At 43.0% G+C, this 26,556-nt stretch overlaps 1 protein-coding gene across 1 annotated transcript; it reads left to right on the top strand.

Annotated features, from left to right (window-relative positions):
• Window positions 1-8,169: 8,169 nt before the first annotated feature.
• Window positions 8,170-21,841, top strand: TBX19 (T-box transcription factor 19). Its single transcript, XM_058018488.1, has 8 exons — window positions 8,170-8,529; window positions 14,053-14,317; window positions 16,755-16,889; window positions 17,648-17,709; window positions 18,726-18,787; window positions 19,434-19,622; window positions 20,620-20,752; window positions 21,589-21,841. The coding sequence occupies exons 1-8, from the start codon at window positions 8,333-8,335 to the stop codon at window positions 21,839-21,841; spliced, it is 1,296 nt and encodes a 431-aa protein (XP_057874471.1). The 5' UTR covers window positions 8,170-8,332.
• Window positions 21,842-26,556: the final 4,715 nt, after the last annotated feature.

The raw sequence follows: 26,556 nt of genomic DNA, 5'->3' as shown, positions 1-26,556 counted from the left end.
GCTGTTCAGGGTATGTTACACTGTCTCCTAACTGACAGGCAGGTGGGTTTTTTCCCTGTTGGCAAGAGTGGTGGTGGGTGCTGTGGGAGACTATGTTAAGTTTTCAATTTTTTTTTTGTTTGTTTGTTTGTTGGTTGTTGATCGTTCTTCTAAGCAAGCTCTGTGTCGCAGCTGACTGAACTGAAATTTCTGTCCTACAGGAAACTCCAAAGTTGCATTTAGAATACAAGCAGCAGCCTGTCTTCAGTAGTACGGAAACCATGGGGTTTGCATTTTATCTTTTTGAAAAGGTTAGAGTGTCCCAGGAATGTCAGGAAAGCTGGATACATCTGTGTCATATCAAAGCAACTGCAATTTCTCATACAGCAATAAATCCTTTCCGTGTCTAATAGCTTAGAGGTATTTTGCTTGCCTAACTCAACCTCCTGCGTAACAACAAAGCTGTTGAACTTTGCCACTTCATTATCATGCTGCTGAGGTCTTAATACTTGAATGATAAAAAAAAAAAGTGAAATCTACATTTGAAATCCATAAACAACAATCAGCTGTCCTAGAGTGCATTCTGTTGATTAATGAATTTGCTCTTTAAAAATGCTCTGAAAGGGTTTATCAGTTGTGCTACAGCATCTAGTCCCTGAATCCCATTACCTTGCAAAGTCACCAGCATTCAAATTCAGTTACAAGACTCTTGGAAAGCTGCTGTAATGTCTGCCCCTTTCCCTTCTCCTTCAAGGTCTGATTTGCAAGAGAAGATATTTAATAGATGTGAGCCATTCAAAGGTGGGGGTTGATAGTTATTTTCCATCCCTTGCCTGTACCTTTCTTGTTGAGCTTAGCCTTCATTGCAATATGTGTGGTGGTACAGGCTTGTAACTGCCCAGCCATGAAGTGCTGGAGATTCCTAAAGGGAAAAAAATTCTGGTTTTCTCACTTTTCAGAAGAAAGCTGCTGGTGAATTAGAGATGGAATAGTCTATCTAAGCTGCCAATCTTTGGGATTGCTATTTTAAGTTAGCCTGGTTGAAACCCTTTTAAGTTTCTCTTGCATTCCCTTGTGGCATCTCTAAGAGAAGCTATTCCCGAGAATTCGTGCTTCAAAACCTCTGTGGGAATAAGTGTGGGGTAACATGGGTGTAGTGTAAAAATGGTACAATGAAAGTGTCACCTAGTGTCTTAGGGTGAGGTTATGATGCTTGTATCCCCATTCATGTGTTCTGTTTATGCTGGATATTATGTTCTGTGCCTTCAAGACTGGCTCTGAAGAGTGAAAGTTTTGTTTTGGTTTCTTATCAGATGCTCCCCCATGGGTGGCGGGTGATGGGATGCAGAGACAGGGCAGTACATAGTGCTGCTTTTGGTTTTTGCTTTGCTTTTTGCTTTGCTCTTGCTTCTGCTTTGCTTTGTTCTCACTTTTTTTCTCCTGCTCATTAGTTAGTAGCTAAGCAGTCCAATTTTTTTCCTGGACTGTTTCTTATTTCTCTTTTTTTGGACCTACTTGAACCTGCTCTGGACTGGGACCTGGGAACACGGAGAGTTTGCACCCTGTGGCTGCAGCAGCTGCCCCAGCGCCGGAGGGACTGAGAACAGAGCAACCACCCCCAAGAGAGACTTTCTGATTTTGTCATCTTTTTCAGAGCGGTGAAAGAGTGGTGTCATCCAGTATTGTTCATTTTGTGTGCTGGGGGATGCCGTGCCAGTCAAATAAACAGGTTCTTTCCACTTCTCTCTGAGGAATCCTTCCCAAACCAGTTGGGGGGAGGGGCCGTGTGGGTTTGCTTTCCGGAGGGGCCCCCTTTGGCGATTCTATCCCAAATTTGCCCTAAACCAGGACACTTGGTCAGTGTGAATTCATTGCTGCTCTGAGGGGCTGTCATGCCCTAAAAGCTGGGGAAATACTGAAAGGTGTAGGAGGGCTTTGTACCGGGCACATAGTGACACACAGAACAAGGGTGAACAGCTTCATACTGCAAGAGTGGAGGCTTAGATTAAGGATTAGGAAGAAATCCTTTACTGTGAGAGTAGTGAGGCACAGGAACAGATTGCCAGAGATGCTCTTGATGCCCCATACCTGGAAGTGTTCAAGGCCAGGCTGGATGGGGATCTGAGCAACCTGGTCTAGCAGATGATATTCCCGCCCATGGCAGGGGGGCTGGAATGAGATGATCTTCAAAGTCCCTTCCAACCCAAACCATTCTATGATGCAAAATGTGATGTGAAAAGAAAACATTTTAAGATGGGCATGTGCTCCTGTAGTTTCTGTTTGTGTGCAACAGGATGTGTCAGGCTCATCGCTTTTGAGAGAATCAACTGCTTCAACCGAGTTATAATTGCAACTTGTTAGCAGAAAGCTTTAACCTACACATCCAGGTCAAAAGTGCATGTTTGGTTTGCCCAATAAACACTGAATATATTACTTTCATTCTGAGCTGTTGTAAGTAGAACTTAAAGCTTTGCTTAGAAGCTCTTACTTTTAAAATTATTTTCTGATCTTAAAAATGGGAACAGTAATAATTTCTTCTTCTAGGTGATAATTAATGTCTTAAGACATCACTGAACATCTTCAAGTTAAAAAAAAACAAATTAGAAAAAAAGTATAATTATTGTTTAAAGCAAATTAAGTTACATTTATCACCAGGTTGACTATATATATTTAGTTTGCTGGTAATGTCTTGGTGAGGGGGCTACAGGGTGGCTGCCCTGGAAAGCTGCCATAAGCTTCACATACATTGACAGAGCCATGGCCCGCTGGTTCCAAGATGAACCCACTGCTGGCCAAGGCTGAGCCTACCAGCAACAGTGGTAGCACCTCTAGGGTAACATATTTGAGGAGAAAAACCCCTTACACTAATGCAGCCAAAGAGATGGGAGAGAATTTGTGAGAGAAAAAGCACTACAGACATCAAGGTCAGTGGAGAAGGTGGGGCAGGAGGTGCTCCAGGTACCAGAGCAGAGATTCCCCTGCAGCCGATGGAGGTCCATGGGGATGCAGAGACCCACCTGCCAGAGCAGATGGATGCCCATAGGAGGCTGTGATTTGTAGGAAGCCCAAGCTGGAGCAAACTCCTGGACAGAGGAGCCCACACTGGAGCAGGTTTACTGGCAGGACTTTTCACCCTGCAGAGAACCCACACTGCAGCAGCTTGTTCCTAAAAGGATTGCACCCCATGGAAGTGACCCATACTAGAGCACTATGTGAAAAACTGAAGGCTGTGGGAAGAACTAATGGAGAAGTTTATGGAGGACTGTTTTCCATAGGAGGAATCCTATGCTGGAGCAGAGGAAGAGTGTGAGGAGCCCTTCCCCTGAGAAGGTCACTGGGAGGGAGAGGGAAGAGAAAACCAGGTGGAAAGTTAGGCCTGAGAATAAATGAGGGCTGAACGGAAGGTGTTTTGACATTTGGTTTTGTTTCTTATTAACTAACTCAGTTTTGATTGGTAATAAATTAAATTAATTTCCCCAAGTCAAGCCTGATTGTCCCATGATGGTAACTGTGAGTGATCTCTCCCTTTCTTTATTTCAACCCATGAGCCTTTTGTAATATTTTCTCTGTCCCTGCTGAGGAGGGCAGAGGATGGGAGAGACAGAGCAGTACCCACTCTTTGGTGGATACCTGGCACCCATCCAGGGTCAACCCATCACACTACATTAGGTTTTATCCTTGGGTTTGGTTTTTTTTTTTTTCCTCTTCTTTCTCTTTGTAAAAAGCATGGAAAGTCTTCCCTGCTCTCTGGGCTCAGAATTAATCTCAGTATTATCTCAGTTAAAACACCAGACAGGGAGGTACCACCCAAAGAAGTCGCCTGCCTTTCTGCTAAAAACATACCCAGGGGAAGTTACTGAAACTGTGCCCTCACCCTGACATTAATGAAAAGACTAATCTTCTTAAAGTCTCCTCTAGCCTAGCAAGCTCTTAAGAGGCTGGACACATGATTAAAAACAGAAGGAAAGCAGCTGTCTTTTTATCCGTTCTCGATTATTCTGTGGTAGTTGATAGGTGTTGATTTCCTGGGAATGTCATGGTGACAGAGGTTACATTTCCCTGTGTTGTTGGGACTCACTGTTCAGAGGGGGGGTTAGTTGAATGCTGCAGTGGGAGCTTTGGAGATGGAAAGAGTGAGTCTCATTTTCTGCAATTTCATCTGATGATGAAGGGCTGTCTTTTCTTTGGAAACACGCAGCTAAAGGCCAAAAAAACAGCTATCCAATATCAGGGCAAGAAAGGCCTCTTTAATTACCTTTTTTCTTGTTTGCTTTTTCCCCCTCTCCTTTCTGTGTACCTCACCAGCTGGTGGCCAGGGGCATTTAAGAACAAGCTTAATTCGAAAGTCAAAAATAACCCCTTGCTTTTTTCTGCTGTAACTTAGTGAGTGAAGTCCAATAAGTATTGCAGGATTGTTCTTTCACTGCTCTCCCAAGTCCTCATTGCTTCATTTAAAATGTGAGTTACTAAATTATTGTTAGTAAATGGAAGATGACTGTGAGTGTTGTGCTTGCATTCTGAGCTAGTTCTGCCTGTCTATGAGCCACAAGGAGCCTGCTTGGAAGTGCCCAGCTCTCCCAGCTGGGTTTCAGGGAAAGTTTACAAATTTGCAGGTTTTATAGGGGCATTTTCTGTTCCTTCTGCCACCCCTACTGACTTGCTTGTCTAATAAAATGGGTGATAAGTGCAAGCAAGAGGGGCAATAAACCGTCCCATCTTGCAGTGGCACTGGCTGTCAGTCACCAGGAACACCTAGTGTGCTCCTCCGTAAGTCCAGCTACCTTTTCTTCAAATGTCAGATTCAGGAAAATTTAACTTCCAGCCCAAGAAATAACCCACACCTGAGAATGGATTGGTCTCTGTGCCCTGGCAATACCCACAGCTGTTATTAATCTGTTTGGGCCTCTGTTCCAGCACCTGTAGACAATTAATCTTGCAAGAAAGTAGGAGAAAGAAGGGTTGTTTGGAAAAAATTCCAAGTTGTTATTTAGGTGAATAGAGGGATAAAAGATTAGAGGATGTCTCTCACTTCTCTTAAAACAGGCAAAATATTCAAAGTAAATTTCCACACATAGTATTTTTGTTAAATGAAAAGCCAACAAAAAACAAAGAACTGTGACTGTGGATCTATGGTTTCTGTTCTGCAGGCCTCTCCCATGGCAGCTGTGTGACACAGAGACAGTGCACAATGCAAAGAAGCGTCATTCACAGAATCTGGAAGTGTGTTTTAAAGTAGAATCTCAGGCCCAAGTATATTCAGCTGGTCATGTGCTTGCATATGTGTAAACTTATTTGGCTAATTCTTTTAGGTCGGAATGATATGTCAGTGGTGAACTGTGCCTTCTGCTGCTACAACCAACACAAATTGCTCTTAAGCTGAACTCTCAGAGCTGAAACAACCACCCTCATGCTGAAAATACTAATTGGGCTGTTCCCACTAACCAACCACAAGTAACTACTCTCATTTTGGAAAATTTTGAGGTTTCAGGTGACCTGAGCTGTGGTAACATAGTTACTAAAATTCAAACTGTGTGAAAGTCAGGTATTTTAAGTTGTTAGATTTGTGGTTTATTTTTTCCTCTGGACACTAGACTTTAAAGAATCAGACACCTTGCATGAGTGATAACCTAAGCACACAAGTGTTACTCACTTCTGGGATCTGAAAGTGCATTTTATTACTGTGCAGGATACAAGTTTTAGTATGATACCCCAAAGTAAAAACATTTATGCTTCTCCCTTAGGGATGCTAGCTGTAAAAAAATCCAGTCTTATTGATGAAAAACTCTCATCCCAAACCATTACAGGAATAGGTCCATTGTCCATTCCTTCCATACACCTCTCCTTCCCTACAGCTCAGTCCCAGGAGTGCTTTGGGCAAGCAGTGCACTCCAAGCAGGATTTCCTTTTCTTCTGCTTTGTGCAGCCTCCCTTTCCAATCAATTTTTGCTGAGCAAATCCTTTATCTGTAGTGCTGCACCTGTGTCTGCTGGTGAGACAGTTTCACCATTTAGAAACCCTTTCACCAATGTGAACTGTTGTTGCTTTTGTGCATGCTTTTGGTTTCCTTTTAGTTCTAAGCATTTTGACGAACTTAGATGGGATCTGATTTTTTGAGGCTCTAATCCAGTATCACTCCACTTGAAGCTCTGCAGGGGAGATGGGCAGTGAGTACTTCTGAAAGCCAGGCTGCTTCTCTTTTTATTTGTCTGTAGAAAGAACTGATTGTTATTACTTCTATGAGCTGTTGTCTCTTTACCTGCCTTGACTTTCAATCTCCTGCTTTCTGAGCAACTCTAGCTAAAAAGCCTGTATGGAAATAGGGCTTCAGCTAAAAAAAAATCCACAAAGGAACATGTACCTGTTTTAGAAGTTCCTGAAAACCTGAAAATGTTTAATTAAAATTCATGGCACTTCCACCAGCACCAATTTCTCTGTCTATTTGCATCTGTAGCATAATAAAATTCAAAACTGTCTCATATAGTTTCCTATGCATTTCCTATGCCATTTGATCACATGCATGGAAAAATTACAGTAGTAACTTCTTTCTCCTCATTGATTATTTGGAAAAGGGAACCCAAACATAAACATATTCCATTTACACCAGCATACCTGAGATGTAATTATATTTACAAATGCAAAGTGGTACCCTTCAAAGTACCTAAATAGCCTATAGATTTTGAAGTACATTCTTTAGTTGTTCAGCAGTGAAAGTGGGCTGTTTATCAACTAAAAGTTGCTATCTGACACCTGCTAATGTAACTCACCTGAGTTTACTTATAAAATAATCTAGGTACTTTGGTTATGAGTTGACAATTAAAAAAAAGAAAAGGGGAAGAGGCGTCAGAGTGTGAAGTTTGAAAGCATAGAATCACAGAATTATTTGGGTTGGAAGGGTGCCAAATAAGGTGCCATCAAGCTCTGGCCGTTGTTGTTTTGATGGATGGTGCCTCAGATTTTTTAAAGGCAAGATCGGTTGGTCTTGTCAAATGATGGATTTAACTTAAAATCTCTTTTATAAAGCCTGCCATGCTCTTTTTTGTCTGTAAAAATCCCAACAGTGATCCACCAAGTCATTTTGTCTTTCTAAGAGACAGAAGCATATAAATTCCACAGGGACTATTGAATTGAAAAAATGCAGTTCTCAATAAGCAGAGAGAAAATGTATTTCTCTAAAAATGACCTCTAGGACTGTTTTCATAATCAAGTCCCTGACTATGTCATGTCCAACAGACCAGAAATTTAAAAGACATTATCAGAGGTAGATGTATCTCAAGAAGTTAGGTACTCCAGTATTTGTTGTATACCAAAGCCCAGTGTTTACAGGTCACTGTTATTTGTGGGGCTTCCACTTAACCCTCCAGCAGGGGACTGAGCCCACATATCTTGTCTCCTTGAATGCTGAAATTGCTGGAGTCCTCAGTAAGATGGTGGGGTTTTTGTGGAGGAACAAGGACACTCCTTGTGTTGTTGGATCAGACTTGTCAGAGAATATCTCAGGATGAGGTGAGACAGAATGACTTTTTGGGATGCTGAGGGAGCTTTTGCTTGAGATGGACCTTAAGCTGGTCAGCAGTGCCAGGCCTCAGACAGTTAAGCTTGTACCAGCCCCAGAAGTATGCAGTCTGGCCCTGGAAATGCAGCCAGAGGGGTGTTCAGCCACCTGTAAGGTGCAGGAGGGCTTTTGTGAATGACAGTGGGACCAAGGGATGGACACAATATCCATCAACAGTTGAGGGTAGAGATGCTGCCTTCTCCTTGTGCACTGAAAACTCAGTGCTGCAAGGTGTCTTACTATTATATTTTGATTTAGGAACGTAGAAGAATGAGGTTAATGTATTTATGCAACATTCATGGTGAAAATATTTTAAGACAACCTTCTCTGTGTAACTATCTTGACTCTCCCCAGCTCCTTCAGTTAGAGTCCGCACCAGCGTGAATGCAATTTCCATGCATTGTTTCAGTCTGGAAATGAAACAATTTTCATTAATGGAAACCTGGTTCTCAAGCAGAACAATTAGACCCACTTCAGGCTGAAAAAAGATAAAAGCATGCTAATTTGGATGAAGGACTCTTCTTTCAAGGCAGCCAATTGAGTCATCAGCCAGCCACCCACCTGACTGTCTAACAGGTAATTAGGAGATAGTCCTCTTTTTAGTGTAGAGCGTGTGCGTAAACCTCCACACAGTGGTGTCACTGCCCATTGGGACTTCCAGGGGAAATAGCTAGGCAGTGGCAAAAGAGTGAGGAGAGCACGTTTGTCGGGTGGTACCCAATGAACTGACTTCTTTTTTTATTTAGCTTATTATTTTTGTCTTTTCAGCAGCTACCTGAAGTTTCTGGCAGTAAAGCCATCATGGCAGACCTGGGCTGCAAAAAACCCAGCGACTGCACTGTCTCCAGGCTCCTCAGTGTAGTGGAGAGTGAACTCCGGGCTGGAAGAGACAAAGGCGACCCCACAGAGAAACAGCTCCAGGTTGTCTTGGAGGATGCAACGCTATGGCAGAGATTCAGGGAAGTCACTAACGAGATGATCGTGACCAAGAATGGCAGGTAAGTGATCTGCTCAGCACTGCGGGCTCAGTGGAGGTGACAGCCAGGGGGGTTAAGCTCTACAATAATAAACTGTGTGTGCAGACTCGACAGAACTGCAATGAGCACACCAGAGTTTATAGGGGACTGCAGCCTTGCAGTCTGCTAAAACCACAGTATGAACAAGATGGGGTGACCCTGTTTCTTTTTGGTCACTGCCAAACCATTCTTCCTATGAAGCATGCTGGAAAAATATATAGGTTAACTTGTGATTGCACAAAAAGGAAACTTTTGCAAGGGAATATCTCTCAAAACTTTTGTAATGACTTTTTATGCTAATAATCATCAGTCTATATCAGCAAGTCCTCACCTGTAGGCTTCAAATTACTTCACAGAAGCAGATTGGTGTTGTTAGACCCAGCTGCACTTCCCTCTGGCCTTGGGTATTAACAGCTTATACAAGCAGTCTGTACCAGAGTGGATGCGATAAAACTGCCCTATGTGCTCTATATGTATGCGCAGTCTGAATTGCATGGTCCCACAGTTGTTGCAGGTGCCCTTAGAAACAAGTGTGGAATATTGTTTAATATACACTGTTTTAGAAGGACAAAGCATTGTGGTATAAATAGATCACATGTCTTACTATTTGGGGAACACAGAAAGGCACAGGAAAAGAGTAAAAAATCTGGTGAGAAGGATGCTAATTCTGAAACAGGCACTAGCTTGAAGAAAGCTCTCCACAGAGGTTCTGCTCTGAACTGGGCTGACAGCAGAGTCCAGCCCATAACAGACAAGCAGCTACCAGAATTAGATTTGCACAGTGGTACTAAGGTTTTTATTATTTTATCCTCGCCAGCCTTTTGCTGCCCCCCCACCCCAGCTGTTCCCTCAACATGCACATGTTTTACGAGACCTCTCAGGAGATCCACCTAGGAGAGAGGAATTAAGAGATGGAGAGAAAGATTTACTCATGTGGTGTAATTTTGCAGACTTTGACTTAGCAGAATTTGTGGATGAAATTACTGTTGACTGTAACTTGATGAGGGACATAGGTGAAAATGAAAATTCTTGTCTGTTGACTCAGCAAGGTGATTCTGCAGAGAGAAGTTACCATCTCAAAGGACCAGCTCTTGGTGTAAGGGCACTATTGCCATTCTGATTCCTCCTAATAACCTATACTGATAGACATCTGCTGCTGAGATTCTTTTTATACTGTGAAGCTGATTTTACTTCATTTAAATTGCTTTGAAAACAGCTGTTAGGTTACAGATGACTTCTAAGTGGACTTTCACTTGGTGTACAGTAGCTTAAACTGTCTCCTTAACAGTGTAAGTGACTAAAAATGAGGTAAGATGGGTTTGTTTCTGATTAATTAAATTGGTTACCAACAGGGTTTTTTCAGTTTCTTTCCTTGCAGCTAATGAAAATTATGACTTCACAGTGATACTAGTTCTTTCTGAAATGTCAGGGTGAGTGTGTACATAAAATATTTTTATAACGTTGGTAAGGGAATATTTTGTTATCTGAATATGCCTGGGTACTTTTTATTTCATTGTGTAAGATGCTTGATGTTTTAATTTTAACTTATATACTCCTTATCAGCCTGATTCTACTTTTCCTATAGCCAGTGACATCTCTAGAAATGTCAGTGAGAGCAGCAATTGAATTCTTTATGATCAAACTACAGCAAAATTAAAAATTACAAACGTAAGTCACACTGTCATTTGCATTAATCCTTTTAACATAGTTACTGTAGCAGAGACTATGAAAAAGGATCTCTGCATTTCTGAAAGTATTTTTCATTCAAAACCACAGCATCACACTAAAACAAAGAAAATACAGACTGTGGCCTGCAGCAAAGAACTCTGAACCATGCTATTCAAAAGGAGACCAACTTGAGACAATTGCCTGTGATTGCTGAGTTTTTCTCAGGTTCAGGATTCTTCAGTGATTGTCTCCAGAGAGATTCTCAGTAGAAAAAATATTGATCTTATTCTGCTGCTGCTAAATGAGTACAACTAAACCATTCTTGCTGAAGGGTAGATGAATGCTTTCGAAAACTGTGTTCTGCAATGAAAGAGAAGAGTCAGCCTGAACTTTTGTGTGTGAAAATGAAAACAGTTGGTGTAGACAGACACATTGTCAGCAAAGCTCCGAAATTAAACAGAAACCCGATATGGGAGTGTACCAGAGAATGAAAGTCTAATTGATTAGGGATCCTCAAGTGTCAAATTCTAGCATGCACAATTCTATCTGCTCTGAGTCATCTCTAATTGGTACCAAGGGTCCCAAAATGTCACAGTAAGATGAACCAACTTCAGTGTTAATACACAGATATGCCTCTGTGGCTGCATCATACTTCATTATAATAATCACCTGCCCTAGAGATATGCCTAGGGGAAATAGATATATTCTGAACAGGATAGATATCATTAAAATTGAAACATGTGCTATATCACAAAATGCATCTCAATGGGTACAGCTGATACAGTGGGAAACCATCTTCTGTTTTACTCAGATCTATTGTATTAAATTGACACTTCAATATTAAATACAGTGTTATCTGACTCAATAGGTTTCCTCTCTCAGTGTTTATACCATACTAGCTAGGCAGTATCCTGAGAGTTTGCAATTCCTGTTATTGCCTGGAGACAGGTAGATGCCACTATTCCCCTCTGCGTATGGGGAGAATCCATAGGGGATCAGTGCAGGCAGCCATAAGTGGGGGAAAACAAGGAAAAGAAGCCCTTTCCAGGTTTGAATGCTAAAGCAACTTTACTGGTTACTGCGCATCCAAGTTTGATATCAAACATCTTACCACTCAAGGTCTGTACTGTGGAGAAATTGCAGCAGATTTGCTCTAAATAAATTGAAGAAGCTGAAGTGCTTGGCTATTGCAGAAATGGAGGTCACTTGTGTCACCTGATTATTGAAACAAACACTCTGACTGAAACAAATTTGGAGAAATCACAATTTGCTGTGCTAAAAGACAGATTTTAACAGTAAAGCCACTTAATCAGCAGAACATGTTAGGCGATAAGTTTTCCATTGTTAGAGTCTGTACAGTCAAAACATGCTGGTCCAAGTGAGGCAGGGAACTACAGGGAAGTAGTTCCCACTAATCTTAGTGCTACAGGAGGTTAAAATGGATGGTAACAGTATTCTCTTCTGGATTGGTCTATAGGTCCTTTGGGGATAAACTTGAGCTTCTCAAATAAAAAGGTAGAGCAGCCTGCCTGCATTGTGGGCAGAGGAATTAACAATCTGCATGTAACACAAACAGCTCTGCATAATCTAGTGAAATTAAATTTTCATGTGGATTAATTTTCTCTCCTAATTCAATTTCAGCTATGTATCTAAATATGTTCCTTTGAACATTGACTAGGGGAGATCTAAGCGTTGGAAGGAGAAATGCATCCATACTTTTTATCACATCCCAGTTTGATAGCTGGTACATCCTGGTCAGAAAGACAGGCGTAGTGTGTAAATCCTTGACTAGGCTTCTATTTAATTAGGAAGGTCGTGGTTCATAGTACCTTGGAGACCAGTGAGGAGTGCCGTTCCTCAGGGGTCAGTACTGGCACTAAAGCTTTTCTTTAACTTTGCTGGTGACAGGGGCACACCCTTAGCAAGCTTGCCAGCAACGCCTAGCTGTATGCTGTGGTTGACATGTGGAGGGAAGGGATGTCATCCGGAGGGATCTGGACAGGCTTGAGAGCACGGCCTGCGCAAACTTCATGAAGTGAACTTTGTGGTTCTGCATTGAAATGTAGGCTGGGTGGAGAATAGGTTCAGAGCAGCCCTGAGGACAAGGACTCAGGAGTGTTGGTGGACCAGAGGCACAACACAACCTAGCAATGTGTACTAACAGCCCAGAAAGCCAAACGAATCCTGGGCTGCATCTAAAGCATCATGGCCAGCAGGGCAAGGGAGGGGATTCTCACCCTCTGCTCCACTCTTGTAAGAACCCACCTGGGGTGCTGCATCCAGCTCTGAGGTCTCCAGTACAGGAAGGACATGGACCTCTTGGAGCAAGTCTGTAGGAGAGAACCTCTCCTATGAGGAAAAGCTTAGGTAGCTGAGACTGTTCAGCCTGGAGAGGAGAGAGACCTTATAGCAGCCTCCCAGTACCCAAGAGAGGGCTGCAAGAGAACTGTAGAGGGACTTTTTATAAGGACATGCAGTAATACAAGGGGTAGTGAGGCACTGGAAAAGGCTGCCCCAAGAAGCTGTGGATGCCTCATCCCTGGAGATGGCTCAAGGCCAGATTGAATGAGGCTCAGAGCAACCTGGTCTAGTGGAATTTGTTGGGGACACCAATCCAGGGACTGGGGCAAGATGATCTTTAAGGTCCCTTCCAACCCAAACCATTCTATGATATCTTCTTCAATACTGCGCTGACATGGTATCAGCAAGTAATATTAGATGAAAAATCTCAAATTTCTCAAATTCTGTCTTTTCCTGTCAGCAGAAGGTGCTGAATGCATGCAGCAAAAACTATATCAAGGTATCCAGAAAGGTGAGTGGGATGTCATGATTGTTAGCAATTTGCATTTGTGTGTCACTAGATAGTATGACTGCAAGGGCAGACATTTCCAGCGTCCTTTAAGACAGCCTGGAGTTTCAGCTCCCCTCTTACATATTTTGGATGATTTATATGGCTACCTAAGCCTTGAGAGCTACCTTACCTTAGCCCCATAGCTATGGACCTCGGGCCGTTCCTCTCTCTATACCCATAGAGAAAAGGAACCTAGAGATTCATTGGCTTTCATTGGAATTTATGGTCCATAAAAACGTGGCATGCAGAAACAGGCAGTTGCCAGATGAGGTCGGTCTGGAGATGTCTGGGGCAGGGAGGCCGGTTACTCATGGAAGAGGAATGTAGGAGGTGATACGTAATAGCAATAACATGTATTCTTTGACAAGCTAAGAAGCTTAATGAACAGGATACCTTTGCTGGGATACACCTGTTCTGATGTCCACACATTATTCCCAGTTCCTCCAAGTGTTGGAGCCCTACTAGCTCTATTGCTACAGACTTTCAGGTGCCAATCCAGAGCTGTGTGAGATCGATCACAAACACTGGAACAACTTAGAAAACCACTGAAAGTCAAGCTGTGAGCTCCTGCAAACCTCCTTTACAAAATAAAGAAATAATAATAAAAGGGGATTGAGAAAAGGTGGCGTTGGACATTTGGGCACAAAAGGAGCATTTTCCCAAAACTAAACAAAGGCAGGATTTCAGTTTTAAACACATGAGACAATAATGGAAGGCTGGGTAGAAGTTAAGAGCTTGTGTGTAAGATGAAACTAAAAGCAATAGGACATGGTCAAGCTGCTGAGGTCAGAGAATATGGAAGTATGGGACCAAATTACTGGAGAAACTGCCAAGTGCAAGGTCTGATGGCAAGGGTAGATTGAAGGAAGGGAGGATGGTTTTTTTTATACTGAGCTAGTCACTGAGTATTTGGAAACAAACATACTGAGGAGAGTCTTTCAACAGCAGTTTCCAGCGGTGTCACCCTTTTTTGTTTCCCTGGCCAGGCGGATGTTCCCTGTTTTGAAGATCAGTGTGTCAGGCTTGGATCCAAATGCCATGTATTCCTTCCTGCTGGACTTTGCTCCAACTGATGGCCACCGCTGGAAGTACGTCAATGGAGAATGGGTGCCAGCTGGGAAACCAGAGCCACCGAACCACAGCTGTGTGTACATTCACCCAGACTCTCCCAACTTTGGGGCCCATTGGATGAAAGCTGCCATTTCCTTCAGCAAAGTCAAACTTACCAACAAGCTCAATGGGAGTGGGCAGGTATGGCCTGATGTTTCCACACCACCTCTTGGCTTCAATTGCAAGCACCTACCAATCAAGAAATATCAAGGATCCATTTATGTAATTATAGAAGCCCTTACAGGCCTCTTCACCCACAGATGCCAATTATTCTCTGGAGGCCAAATATAAACAGGGATAAACAGGCCTTAATTGGCACTTTCAGATTCTAATGGACTTCTTGATGTTAAGGGAGACAGAGTGCTGTGGTTTACTTAATCGTCAGGGGTCTTTTCAGAGTTGGTCTCGTATGCTGTGGATTTTTACATAGGACTTCAGAGAAAGGGGGGAAAAATGGCCATGGGTATTAGGTTTTTGTTGTGCTCCCCAATGTTGTTTGGTGTAAGTGGAATGTTGGCAGGAGTCAGATGGCAGAATAAAAGGCTGCTCCTAAATGAAATAATTACTGTGTCTGCTTCTGCATCATGATAATTATCAATATTCTATTAAACCAGCTTTGGCCTTTGGAAAGAAACCACATGTACCAGAAATAAGTGACTTTCTCTTTGAACTGCTTAAAAATGCAAACAGGAAAATTAGTTTTGTTTCATATTTTATTTTTGATGATGCATCTAAAGGCAAAATGTTGCACAAGACCTTTTGTTCGCTTGTTTGTTTGGTACAAAACTCCTACGGTGGATGATACTTGTCAGCCCAGAATCAACTTCTTTCATGTAAATGTTATATGCTCTCAATCTGTTATTTCCATTAGGTTTATGAGGTACCTCTGTAAGCTTAGTGCTCTAATGAGGTAGGAAATGATCTCAGGTTTTACTGGTTGGAGAACAGGAAGATGATCTGACTTTTCCTTAGTCATATATAGAACCAGCACACAAGAATTACTGTAGAGCATAGAACAGGATCTGAATTTGCAAATGCTTGTCGTGTGTCCAGGATTTCAGAAAAGTCAAAAGCCTCAGAAAAATATGCATGAGGGGAAAAAAGCTACAGGAAACCTCGGGGGTCAAAGACTCCCTGGGGAAAAAACAGGGGAACACTCTGTATATTTACGAAGGAGAGCAAAATAATAGAAAGCTGGAGAGGAAAACTGTACGGAAACAGAACCCAAACAAAAGTTACTAAACAATAAATGACTGAAGTTTCCTTTGCTTTCTTTTGAAATCATGACCACAGTGTTTATTGGAAAAAAACTCCCAATATTACCAGTTAGATTGTGCCTGGGCCAGTCTGACCCTCGCTGCTGGGCCAAAGGCAGCAACTGCGGTGTATCACCCCAGAGATACCTTGGCTTGCTGGAGATTGCAGCTGGGCACTGAACAAGTCCAGGCTTGTTAGGACCCCGTTTACCTCAGGAGGAATAGCTTCAGGCGATGGTGAAGAGAAAAAGGAGAGGATTCTGCTGGAGGGTTTAATGTCCAGAGGTTTATTCCATGGTTGCAGAGGTCTGAACGTGAGCAACTGCTCCAACAGAACAAAGCCCCATGGTCTGATCACCTTTTTAAGCTCTGGGACAGGGGGAGGGGAGGTACAGGTGAGCCACCCAACCAGGTGAGAGGGGCAGGGTCTCAGGGGAAGATGACACCCAGAAAGGCCAATGACCTCTGGGCATAGGGGCATCCTTTGAACTTGACCAACCACACGACGCCTTGCTGGAATGTTAAGCCTGATTGACAGGACTCACTCAGCATGGGGGCAAGGGGGAAGGGAGAGAGGTATAGGCACACCTGGGAAAGTGACCTGGAAGGCCAAAATGGGACATTACAGCACACCACAACAAGTGTTAAAGTAAACCATGTCCCCACTCTGTGCTTCAGCTGCCCCTTCTCTGATGGTTTAGAAAATAATTGGTGACTATCAGTGCTTTATGATAATAGCTGTGTTCTTTCTTATATATATATATATCTACATGACTTTGAAAAGTACAAATTTTAAAAAATAATTTTGTTCTTGCACTAGAGCCAATTAAAGGACTTCCTGGAATCAATGCTATTCACACCTTTTAGTGCCAGGTTAGATGATCTGCCAAGGCCTGTTTGGATTCACTTATACACTTCATCTTGCCAGAGAGAAGACTGGGTGACTGCCTCAGCTTCCTGCTGGCACCTTTTCTGTGATGGTGATTCTGGTCTTCCAGACAGCAGAAGCAGGATTGGGAGTGCCCCTGAGCTGTTTCAGCAGCCTCTAGTGCAGTGGGAGCCCCGTGGTTTGAGGGCCATAGCTGCTAACACAAATACTCACTGCTGCTGCTGCTGCATCCAAAGCCTTAAATGCAGTCCAGTGAAGTCTCATTCTGTTCGGCCTGTAGTTATTGCAGGGGAGGTGGGCACCTGCCCTTCTGCTTTAGGAGTTGCTGGCTGGGGAGGTTCAGCAGCAACGGCTGCCCTGTCACAGAGCCAGGGGTTGGCTGTGAGGTGCCAGAGTGACACTGAGGGATGTTTCTCTGTTTTGTTTCCTGCAGATAATGTTGAACTCCCTGCACAAATACGAGCCCCAGGTGCACATAGTTCGTGTAGGAGGCCCCCACCGGATGGTGATGAACTGCTCCTTCCCTGAGACGCAGTTCATAGCGGTGACTGCCTACCAGAATGAAGAGGTAGGCAGTGCCACACTGTGCATCACTGAGGAGATCTGTTAGAAGCTAATTAACTACAAGACCAGCATGCCTTTTTCTTGTTTCCCCACTAGTCCCATGCAGTGTAATACTCCATCCACTCTAATACTCTGTCTTTTCTCTGCAGTAGAACGTTGACTAATCTAGTGTCTGGCTTCAGTAATAAGCCAGGTTTAGCTTAATATCCTGCCACAGCTATTCCAGACTGGTCTATCTGTCTTGGCATCTCAATCCTTTACTGGAAATAAATGCCAAACAGCCCTAAAATATGTTTCTCCAGCAATAACTGATAGTCATAATGATAACCCTATCTCTCCATGTCCCTATAATACATACAACTGCAGAACAATACAATACTGCATGGGAAAATTTCTGCCCTTGAGGGATACTTTGGACTGTAAGAATTGCTAACTCCTGTGCCACATCCCTTAGCTAATGTTGCTGCAGATTTTATTCATACTTGATAGGAATTCAAGAGTGTGTAAACCCTCTTGAAAGGGTCCACCATTCCACCACATTTACCAGACAAGCTCATGTCAGGCTGCCCCAGCTGGTGTTTTGCCTGTGGCACTGATCAGTACACAGCAAAGCTGTCTCCTACCCAGCCTGGAAAACATCAAGTGTGGGGATATATTTTAGGCTAACCCAGACAGCTCCCTCAGATTACTCTGGAAGATGTTTTGTCAAGTTTCTATTTCAAATTGCCTTCACTAACATGCCTTGTTTTCTGTAAACTCAAGATAACAGCTCTCAAAATCAAGTATAATCCCTTTGCCAAAGCCTTCCTGGATGCAAAGGAAAGGTAAGTTCATATTTTGTTTTTTTTGATCCAGTAGCTTTTTGCTGCTGATATGGTTAAAACCATGACATCACCACATGAAAGATAAATTACATAATTGAATCTTGTTTCTGCTAAATCCAGAGTCCCTCCAATGGTATTATCTGGGAGACTATATAATTAGTACAATAGGTGCTGAAATGGGTGAATGTGCTCTCAGGGATCCTGGCAGTTATGTCTGTCTACATAGAAAGCCTGAAATGAGATGGTGTGAGCTTCCCCAGTAGTGTTATACCCTACATATGTCCACTACAGTGTACTTGCACTTCAGTGAATCCTGTAATTTGATAGGTCAGGGAGAAAAAATGTTAACTCCAAGTGTCAAAAGCATAGTTGAAGTGAAATTACAGTGTAACTGTAATGTAACTACACTGCTGTTGTTAAGTCTGTGTGATAATTTATGATGGGTTTATTAAAGGTAAGATGTCAGATATGCTTCCATCAGAAATTAATTGTAGTTTGTCTTGCAAAATTTTCCTTGCATCACCCACGTTAATGCACAGAGGCATCCAAATGATGCATTCCAGCCCATGATTTATAATTAATTTTGTTTGAACCTGCTTTATCTTCTGACATGTGAAGTGTCCCATGTGCCTGCAGGAGAATCTGTATTCCCTTTCATTCCTCTCACCACTCAAGAAGCTGCTGTGTCTCAGTATCAGGGTTTCCAGCTGGGCAAGGGGGAATGCTGCCTTCAGCTTGCCTGTAAGCAGGAATGGTGCTCACAGGCAGATTTAGAATTCCATATTCAGCTCCCAAATATGGCAAAAAATTAGGAACATTTTTGTTTATGTCATCAAACAAAAGCTCCAGCTTCCTTTATGGCAGAATGTAGGAAGGTCTACTGCTGCCTAGCAAGGTTGAAGAAGAGGGATTTCCCTCCTTTTTCACTCACTTCTCCAATTTTTAATGAATAGTCTGGTTATAACTTTTGTAATTTTTCAGTGAGAACACTTACCACTAAGTATTTTGCTTTTCAGAAACCATTCTAAGGATGCTCCAGAGACAGTCTCTGAAGGTCAACATATGACATATTCTCACTGTAAGGTTTTTATTTATGTCAACTGCAAATTTTGTGAGATATGATGGGTGCTGGGAACCTGGGCCTTGCTTAACTGGTTCATGCTGGTCACTTACTGAGTCCTGAATTATGTTCATAGAGAGGGACCCTTCAAAAAAAAAACAAGAAGATTGAAGAGACCTCACAGTAGGAAATAATGTGAGAGGTCCTGCAGAGGGATGATTTTCCATAAATTCCAGTTTTTCAATATTAAAAGGAATCTAGAATCAAGATGATATATGACATTTTTAGGATTTTCTTACCCCTTTGTTTTTGTATTTGTGAATGTTTTTATCACTTATAAATTTATCTTTCATGGGTAAACAGGTAAAAAATGAGGGGAGGCAGAAGTTGCATTTGCTTTACTGATAGTTTTTCTTTCATTTGTTCTTTAATGTTTGTGACATTTTCTGGTTGCTTTCAGGACTTGTTTTCAGTGTTGGTGGGTTGGGAGGGGAGTGGAGGGTTGCTATTTTTTTGTCAGTTGTTTCACAAACCAGTATCTTAGCATCTGCTTGGTATTTCTTAGGCACAGCTAATTCTGCTAGAAGGCTGGTTATTTCTGAGTTGTACTGTAGCACTTGAATGGAGCAATACTAATAGTTTTGTTCTCTCTTTTCCCTCAAAGTGGGTGGCTGGTTGATTTCCAACCCAGATCCAATGTGTGCCTCGGGAAGCTCCAATTACCAGTACGGTGGGGCTTTGCCTCTGCCCGCTCCACAGGCTCCCCACAGCTGCGAGAGATTCTCAGCCCTGCGAGGCCATCGGGCTGCTCCATACCCACCCTCCTACATGCAGAGGAATCACTCCCCTTCAGGTACTCCTGGAGCACGGCTCTGCTGCCTCTGCCTGCCTGCCCTGTGCCGTAGGTCAGCACAAACCCTGGAGCAAGGCTAAGCTCAGGCCAGTAAAGGGCGTGGTGATTCTCTGCACAGAACCCTTCAGGCAGCAAAACAAGAGGGACCAGGAACTGGGTGCCCTCTTAGTGATAAACCAGAGTGTACGGTCTTGCTTCCACTACAGCTTCCAGTTATACAAAAAGAGCATTGCAGGTCTTCTTTTGATGCCCTGCCATGACACAGTTGAGTTCTCAAGTCAAAGCAGCTCTCAGGTAGGAGCTGAATTGAGGCAAAGGCATTTTGGTATTGTCAGAACATCCTCTGAGTCCCTTTCCCTTTCTAGATCTGGGTGCAAATCCAGAAACTGATTGTATTTCGATCAGAAGAAGTGGTTAGAAAGCAGAGTAGGGATAAAGTATCTGCTTGCTAATTATAATTTAGCAAGAGTTCCTGTTTAATGGAAATATTTCTCATGGAAGGGTTTGGCTTGAAAGGGATCCCAAAAATCATCCTGTTCCAACCTCCCTGCCATGGGTAAGGGCACCTTCCAACTAGACCAGGTTGCCCAAAGCTCCATTCAGCCTGGCCTTGAAAATTTCCAGGAATGGGGCAGTATTTATAAAATTTTATTAAGTATTTTAGCTCAAATTATAAGGAAATCTGTTTCAAAACATTATCTGATATATGTCAATTATGAAAAAATATTAGTCAGACTTGCAGAAATGCAAATCCTATGTCTGTCATGCTGGGCCTTCTCATGTATCACACCTGGGATTGCAATGGCACCTTGCTACTCTCTAAACAAACATGGGAATTTTGCCTTTTTACCTGTGGCTGGGATTTCTGTCCTATTATCTGTGGTTGGGCACCTCATGATCAGATTGCTGCCTTAAGCCTGTCCATTTTTTGCTGTCTTAAGACATTGTCTGCAATGTCACTGAGGATTTGTTTGTTGCTTTTTTTCCCTCCCCAAAGTTAACTTATTGGACAGCTCCAGCAATAATCTTCAGGTATTCTCAGGACACGACAGCTGGACTTTGCCATCCTCTCCACAGACTAATTTGCTCTCAATGCCACACACAAAGGGAGGTGCCAGCCCTGGACCCAGGTAAGGTTACAGGAAAACTACTGGTATGAGGGGCACTGAGGCTGGTAGGACTGTCCTGGTGATTTGCCCTTTGTTCCAAACTTTAATCAGTGTCCAGGACTTGAAATGTGTCCTAAGTGCCCAATTCAAGATTCCTGGGCAAATCCTTCTGACAAGCTAATCATCTTCTGCTCTATGGGAGCTTCATTTTTCCCCAGCATTGCTGAAAACCAGGATCTTGGAATACCTACAAAGAATTCTGGACCCTACAATCTGTGAGCATTTTAAAACCAAATTATTCTTCTTCCTGTATTTCTCACTATTATCCTACATGAAATGAGGATCCTATTCTAGTAGTAAATGGAATTTAGACCTAGAGAATCAATTAATTATCAAATCTTTTTTTCCTTATTTTCCCCAAAAGAATGCAATAATTTCTTCTCTAACTTAGGTGTCAGGAAAATCAGCTGCAATTTCAAATGCACTGTTATCTGATTGAGTAGATTTTCTTCTCAGTGTTTATACCCTAGTAGCTGGGCAGTGTCCTGAGAGTTTGTGACCTCCCTCTCCAGAAACTCTTCTGACTCTGCTCCTAAGATGGGAAGAAGTCACAGAGGTCCTTACACTTTGAAATCTCACATATACATGTACATTGCTCCCCATGCCTCCCTACAGGGTCACCAGGTGATGGCTACTGGTGATTTTTCACTTAAGATCTTCGAGGCTGATCTAGCTTGGTAACCTGATTTGAATAGCTGCCTTTGAACAGATAGTGCAATTGAATTTACTGTGCCAAGTCTTATGCAGGCTAAATGCTTTGAAATAAGTCATTCAATCTGTGCTGCTTTTTTTTCCAGCCACTACCCTTGCCTGTGGACAGTGAGCAACAGTGCTGTAAATGCTGCCAACCCAGGAAGCGAGGTGAACAGAAACCCTCCAAGTGTGTTTTTAAGGGGTAATATCCCCTTACCTGCTGCTTCATCAGTGCAAATCCCTCTGCAGGGAATGGTGTCTGGCAGCATGGAAGCACAAGGGGAAGGCACTCTCACCAGACTGACTGACTCTGCGTGGACATCCTCACACTCCTTTCAATGGACAGGCAGCTCCTGAGGGAAGCTCAGCCAACCAAGACTGACACAAATGGCAAATGATCCCTTAGGAGTGCAGTGCAGCAATGTATGCAGGAAAAGGACTTCATCACTTCCCATAATGTACCTTTTGTGTGCCAGCTAAGCCAAAATTCAAAGGCAGGAAATATTATACAAATCAGCTTGTTACTGCAATTTTATGCATCATTCAGGATAAAGTCCAGAAAGAATCTTTTTAGTTAGCTTTGCTTCTATATCATGTTAAAAATGATCAGACATATGAGACTGAGTGAAGCAGACATGGCAGCTGGATACCCACATGTCATTTTAGAAGTTCCCTCTGTAACTAACAGCCAAGTCCAGGGAAAATTGTGAGCAAGTTTGCAACTGGTCATTTGAAGGGACAGCACTGTTTTAAAGGCTCTCTGAATCTCTTACGTAGAGGTTTTCACAATACCTGAAACTAAACCCCTCAGGGGATGAAATTAGTCTGACATCCTAATGCCACCTGCATATAGCATTCTCGTCCCCTTCCCTTCTTCAGCTGCTGTTTGCTGTGTGTATGCCGTGGGGACAGTGGGCACACTCAAACTGCTCAAGTGACCACATTGTAGCAGCAGGGTGAAGGGCAGCTAGTTTAGCGTTTAGAGTCTGATGTTACAGTCTTGGAAATGGAAAGCTCCAGTGTTTCAAATATGTGCTATATTTGAAAGGATGGAGGGAAAAGAATTATAGAAAAAATGTTCAGCTTGCATTTCTACTTTGCCTTAGCTATACAGTACAAATAAACTACGAATACATGGTGTAGTATCTCCTCAGTGCCTTTCCAAGGTGTATACACACATACAGTCTTTCTCACCTAACAACCTCTGAGCTATTTAAAGCAGCTCTGCCAGAAGTAAGTTGACAGAAGAGGAATTTTCTATTCCTTGTCCAGTTACTGGGTGTAAGCTCCCGGGTATGGTATTTCATGTCTTCACACCTGTTTCCCTTTTCATTTTGTCTGCTTCAACTTCCTTTTTCAGGCAACTGCTTTTCCCATCCTGCATGAGTGCACAACATTTAGCACAGTGAAGTCCTGATCCTGTCTGGGATTTCTAACCACTACTGTGATGCAAACAACAAGAGTGATCCCCCAGTCTTCCTTGTCTTTTCCTGTATGTCCTGAGGCAAGTCCTATCAAATTCTCAGAGAGGAGTTTTGCTGTTTGGTCTCTATAAAGAAAAACGAAAGAAATCTGCAAGCTAACTCATGTAGATATGTCCCTGTATAATGAAATGCCCAGCAATTCTTGTCTGTTTAGAGTCATGTGCATTTGTACATGGCTGGCACCATCTCCAGCATAGAAGAAGATTCTCTAAAGCTCCTGTGAGCAGTGGTATCTGCTTCTGCTAGATACAGTAACATTCCCTTTGCTAATACTCAGTTACTGCATGCAGACTCTGGGAGCAGCATTCTATTTTGGGTAGACATTAGAGGCAGCAGCAAGAGGAGCCTTTTGATACACATCTGTCTGGTGAACTCAGCAAGCTTACGTTTGATATTCTATTACCTGGCCCAGAAACCTCCCCTTAAGTTGCTCTCAGTGTTATGCATTTTCATGCCTTCCCCATCCAGCTTTGCAGATCATCTGCAGGCAAGTTCATGTGCCAGAATGTACTCAATAACACTGTTAGCTTTACTGACTTGTGCTGCAATCCCCTAAGATCAAAGAAATACAGTTGCTTTGGGTGTGCATTTTTGTTAATAGTGGCATTGGTCAAACAGGAGTGAATAGAGTGCAAAAAGCTCTGCATCCTGGTCTCAGTCTTATCCTTGCCAGTTCTGACTGCAAATCTGCCTTCTCAAGTTCTGACAAAAGCTTTGTGATGAGTTTGTCAATGTTATGTTTCTCTACCTTGTGGCAAGAAATGTAAGTAGGTGTTTCTCTCAAAAATAACTCTGCTTTACAGATGAGGTTTATTAACTTACTTATGCTACCCTCTTCTGGCTATTCAGCTCCCCACAGACACATCACACACAGAGTCTACATAAAGATGCTAAAAAACAGGCAAGCGGTGACTTCTCTGTGTTCCAGGACTTGAAATGCTTCTTTCATGGTTAATGAATTGGATAATTTCTTATCCCATATTACTGCATTACAGTAATACATGAGTGTTACTCAAACTGCATTTTTATTTCACAAAAAAACAATGTAGGGGAACATCTAATTAGCTTTCCTGACAGTCCCATAGGATTGAAAGAATTAAAAAATGATCAAAATGAACATTCAAAGTATTTTTTCTTTCTTTTCACTGTAAAAGCAGCCATGACTCATGTCACAGGAGGCAAAAAGTTCTGAGATTTCAAAACTCAGCTAAATCTTTTTCATTGCAAAAAATCTGATTTATCGCGACCCCGAAAAATGACACAGAAAGATAAAAATACCCTTGGTTTGCTCACTACCCATGCCCCCATCTCAGTACAAGCTGGTATTTGTAGCCCAGAGCCTTGGGCTTCAGAATAGCAGGCAGTGTACTGATCTCAGGTTTTGTGTTGGGGGGTCCTGCAAAGGAACAGGCAGTAGGACTCAATCCTGATGGGTTCCTTTCAACTTGAGATCTGTGATTCTGATCTATCATTTTGCAACTCTGGTGAATGATTTGGGAACTGCTCCCTGATTTGGACTTCTAAGCAGCAGAAGCACTGGAGAAAGTTTTCACTAACTATTCACAAGAAAAACTGCTGTTCTATCTTCACAGCTCTCCTTTCTCAGCACAATAGACTTCCCCACAGCAAAGTAACAGGCTGGGATGCTGGCGCCAGTGTTCTCCTGCAGGAGGCGGATTCCCTTAAACTGTGTATAAAACTGTTCCTCTCCTAATAAATAATTACTATGGATTTGATTTTGCTTAGTACATCATTACTATGGATTTGGTTTTGCTTTAGTACACTTGTTTCTCAGCAGATTTCTGCTTGACGTTAAAACTCATACAAGGGTAATTTCTGAATGAGTATTTCCCTGGTTGTTGTAAGCAGTAACTGAAATGGCAGCATGAAAAGAGAGCAAAGAGCCCTCTCCACAGTTTTTATAAAATCACTTTGTTACTTTGTGGAAAAGAAATATACTACAAGACTGGAATAGCTCTTTAGAGGTCTCCAGGGTAGATATGCTACCTGGTATTAAAGACAGTTTGTAATTTTTAACCTGGTTTGATCACGAAGCCTACATGGTAGGTTTTTGTCCTGCCAGAAGCAATGCTGGGTATATGGCTGGTACCTCTCAGGCCTCTCCCCAGGACAGCCAAGGTGCCAGGACTTGGGAACACACCTCTATGCAAATCTCCATATTATTAGAGGAAGGAATCCTTTATTTTCAATTCTTGCACTTTAACACTGTACTCACCTATTAAATGTGAGGATGTCTGGTGGTTTTTGTGACACCTCATTTAAGCATATAAAAAAGAAGTGGAGTGTAGGTGTAGAGTTTGTGGTGATTGGGAGTGGGGCTGTGGCCGAGCCACATCCCTAATGGGCTACAGCTGTGAAAAGCAGGTGACCAGCATTGAAAGCAACAAGGCATGGAGTGCCTAGGTGCACTGACCCATCACCAAAGGGAACAGAGGGCACACAGGGGCAATGAATGGAAGATGAAGGGTATGAAAGGTTGGGCTAAAGAACAAGAAGGGTAGGTGCTTGAAGCCTTCTGATGGAGTATGGTGTTACTCTGTATGGGGAAGCTTAAAACTTTCTGGTATTGTACGGTGATGCTCTGTGGATTGTGGCTATCTTGACTGGGATATGTGCTGTGACATATGCTGTCATGGCAGAGGGAAGTGGTTAATGAAAGCAGAAGAGCTATAACGTAAAAAACCTGAGATGTCAGGACAACCTGGTTGCCTCTGATGCCACAGGTCCTGCCCTGAGGTCTGCAGATGCCTCTGGGCCTCGGTGTCCCTGTCCTGAGAGCCTGCCCTTAAATTTTTCCCAGGGGCTCCAGTGGCCCCTGGATTGGGGCCTCTCCTTAGCTTTCCTGCCAGCCTGAGGCAGGTGCCTTTTGTCTCAGGCTTTCCCCTCACGGTTTATTTTCCTGGCTCTGGGACATGGGTGTCCCAGTAAGGCAAGGAAGTGCATCTGGCTATGCCCAAGGAGGTGTGGAGCAGGTTTTCTGTCAGACCCCACAGCTCCCCAGACACATCCCTTTGTGAGCCCAAATGGAAGGCCTGCTGCTCTGTGGCGGGTGCGCTCAGCAGCCCGTGTGTCCTCATCCCAAAACGTCCCTTCTCTCTCCTGTGCTTCACTGTGTCTCTTTGGGAGATGGGCTGCTCTGGCAACACTTCACTCAGGCCAAGAAAAAAGGCTTAACATGTGGCTTCAGGTGCTCTCTTCCATGAATCTGGAGTCTTAAGGGAATGGCCCTATGCTCCCTGATAGGCAGAAAACCAGAGAGTGATAAACACCCCTTGCCTGAATTCTCCAGTGTGAGCCCAGATGTTTCCTGTGAGCCAGTCCTGAGTGCTCATCAAGACAGACACCAGTGGGTGGCCCTGTCAGTTTAAGCTTGGCTGCTGCTGTTTGTTCACACTGGGTGCTTGGTTCAGCTCTCGGGTGTAGCTTTGTTGTGAAGCTGGTTCTGGGTTCACATCCTCGGGCAGATCCTCTGCACAGCTCAATTAGGCTCTGTGTTTCTGTTTGTTCTTAAAATAAGCTTGGTAACAACTGCTAATATTTAACCATTTTTATATTTCAGCCATGTAT

Source organism: Melospiza georgiana, chromosome 2 (assembly GCF_028018845.1).
Source record: "Melospiza georgiana isolate bMelGeo1 chromosome 2, bMelGeo1.pri, whole genome shotgun sequence".
In the NCBI taxonomy this organism is placed as follows: domain Eukaryota; kingdom Metazoa; phylum Chordata; class Aves; order Passeriformes; family Passerellidae; genus Melospiza; species Melospiza georgiana.
Note: the sequence above shows the minus strand (reverse complement) of the source record. Positions and strands in the feature narration are given on the sequence as shown.

Bases quoted from the DNA above. Each gene is read 5' to 3' on its own strand.
- TBX19 (XM_058018488.1), top strand. From the start codon at position 8,333: ATGGCAGACCTGGGCTGCAAAAAACCCAGCGACTGCACTGTCTCCAGG. The intron at 14,318-16,754 runs GTATGGCCTGAT...TGTTTCCTGCAG, and splicing joins AGCTCAATGGGAGTGGGCAG to ATAATGTTGAACTCCCTGCA. The intron at 18,788-19,433 runs GTAAGGTTTTTA...TTTCCCTCAAAG, and splicing joins ACATATGACATATTCTCACT to TGGGTGGCTGGTTGATTTCC.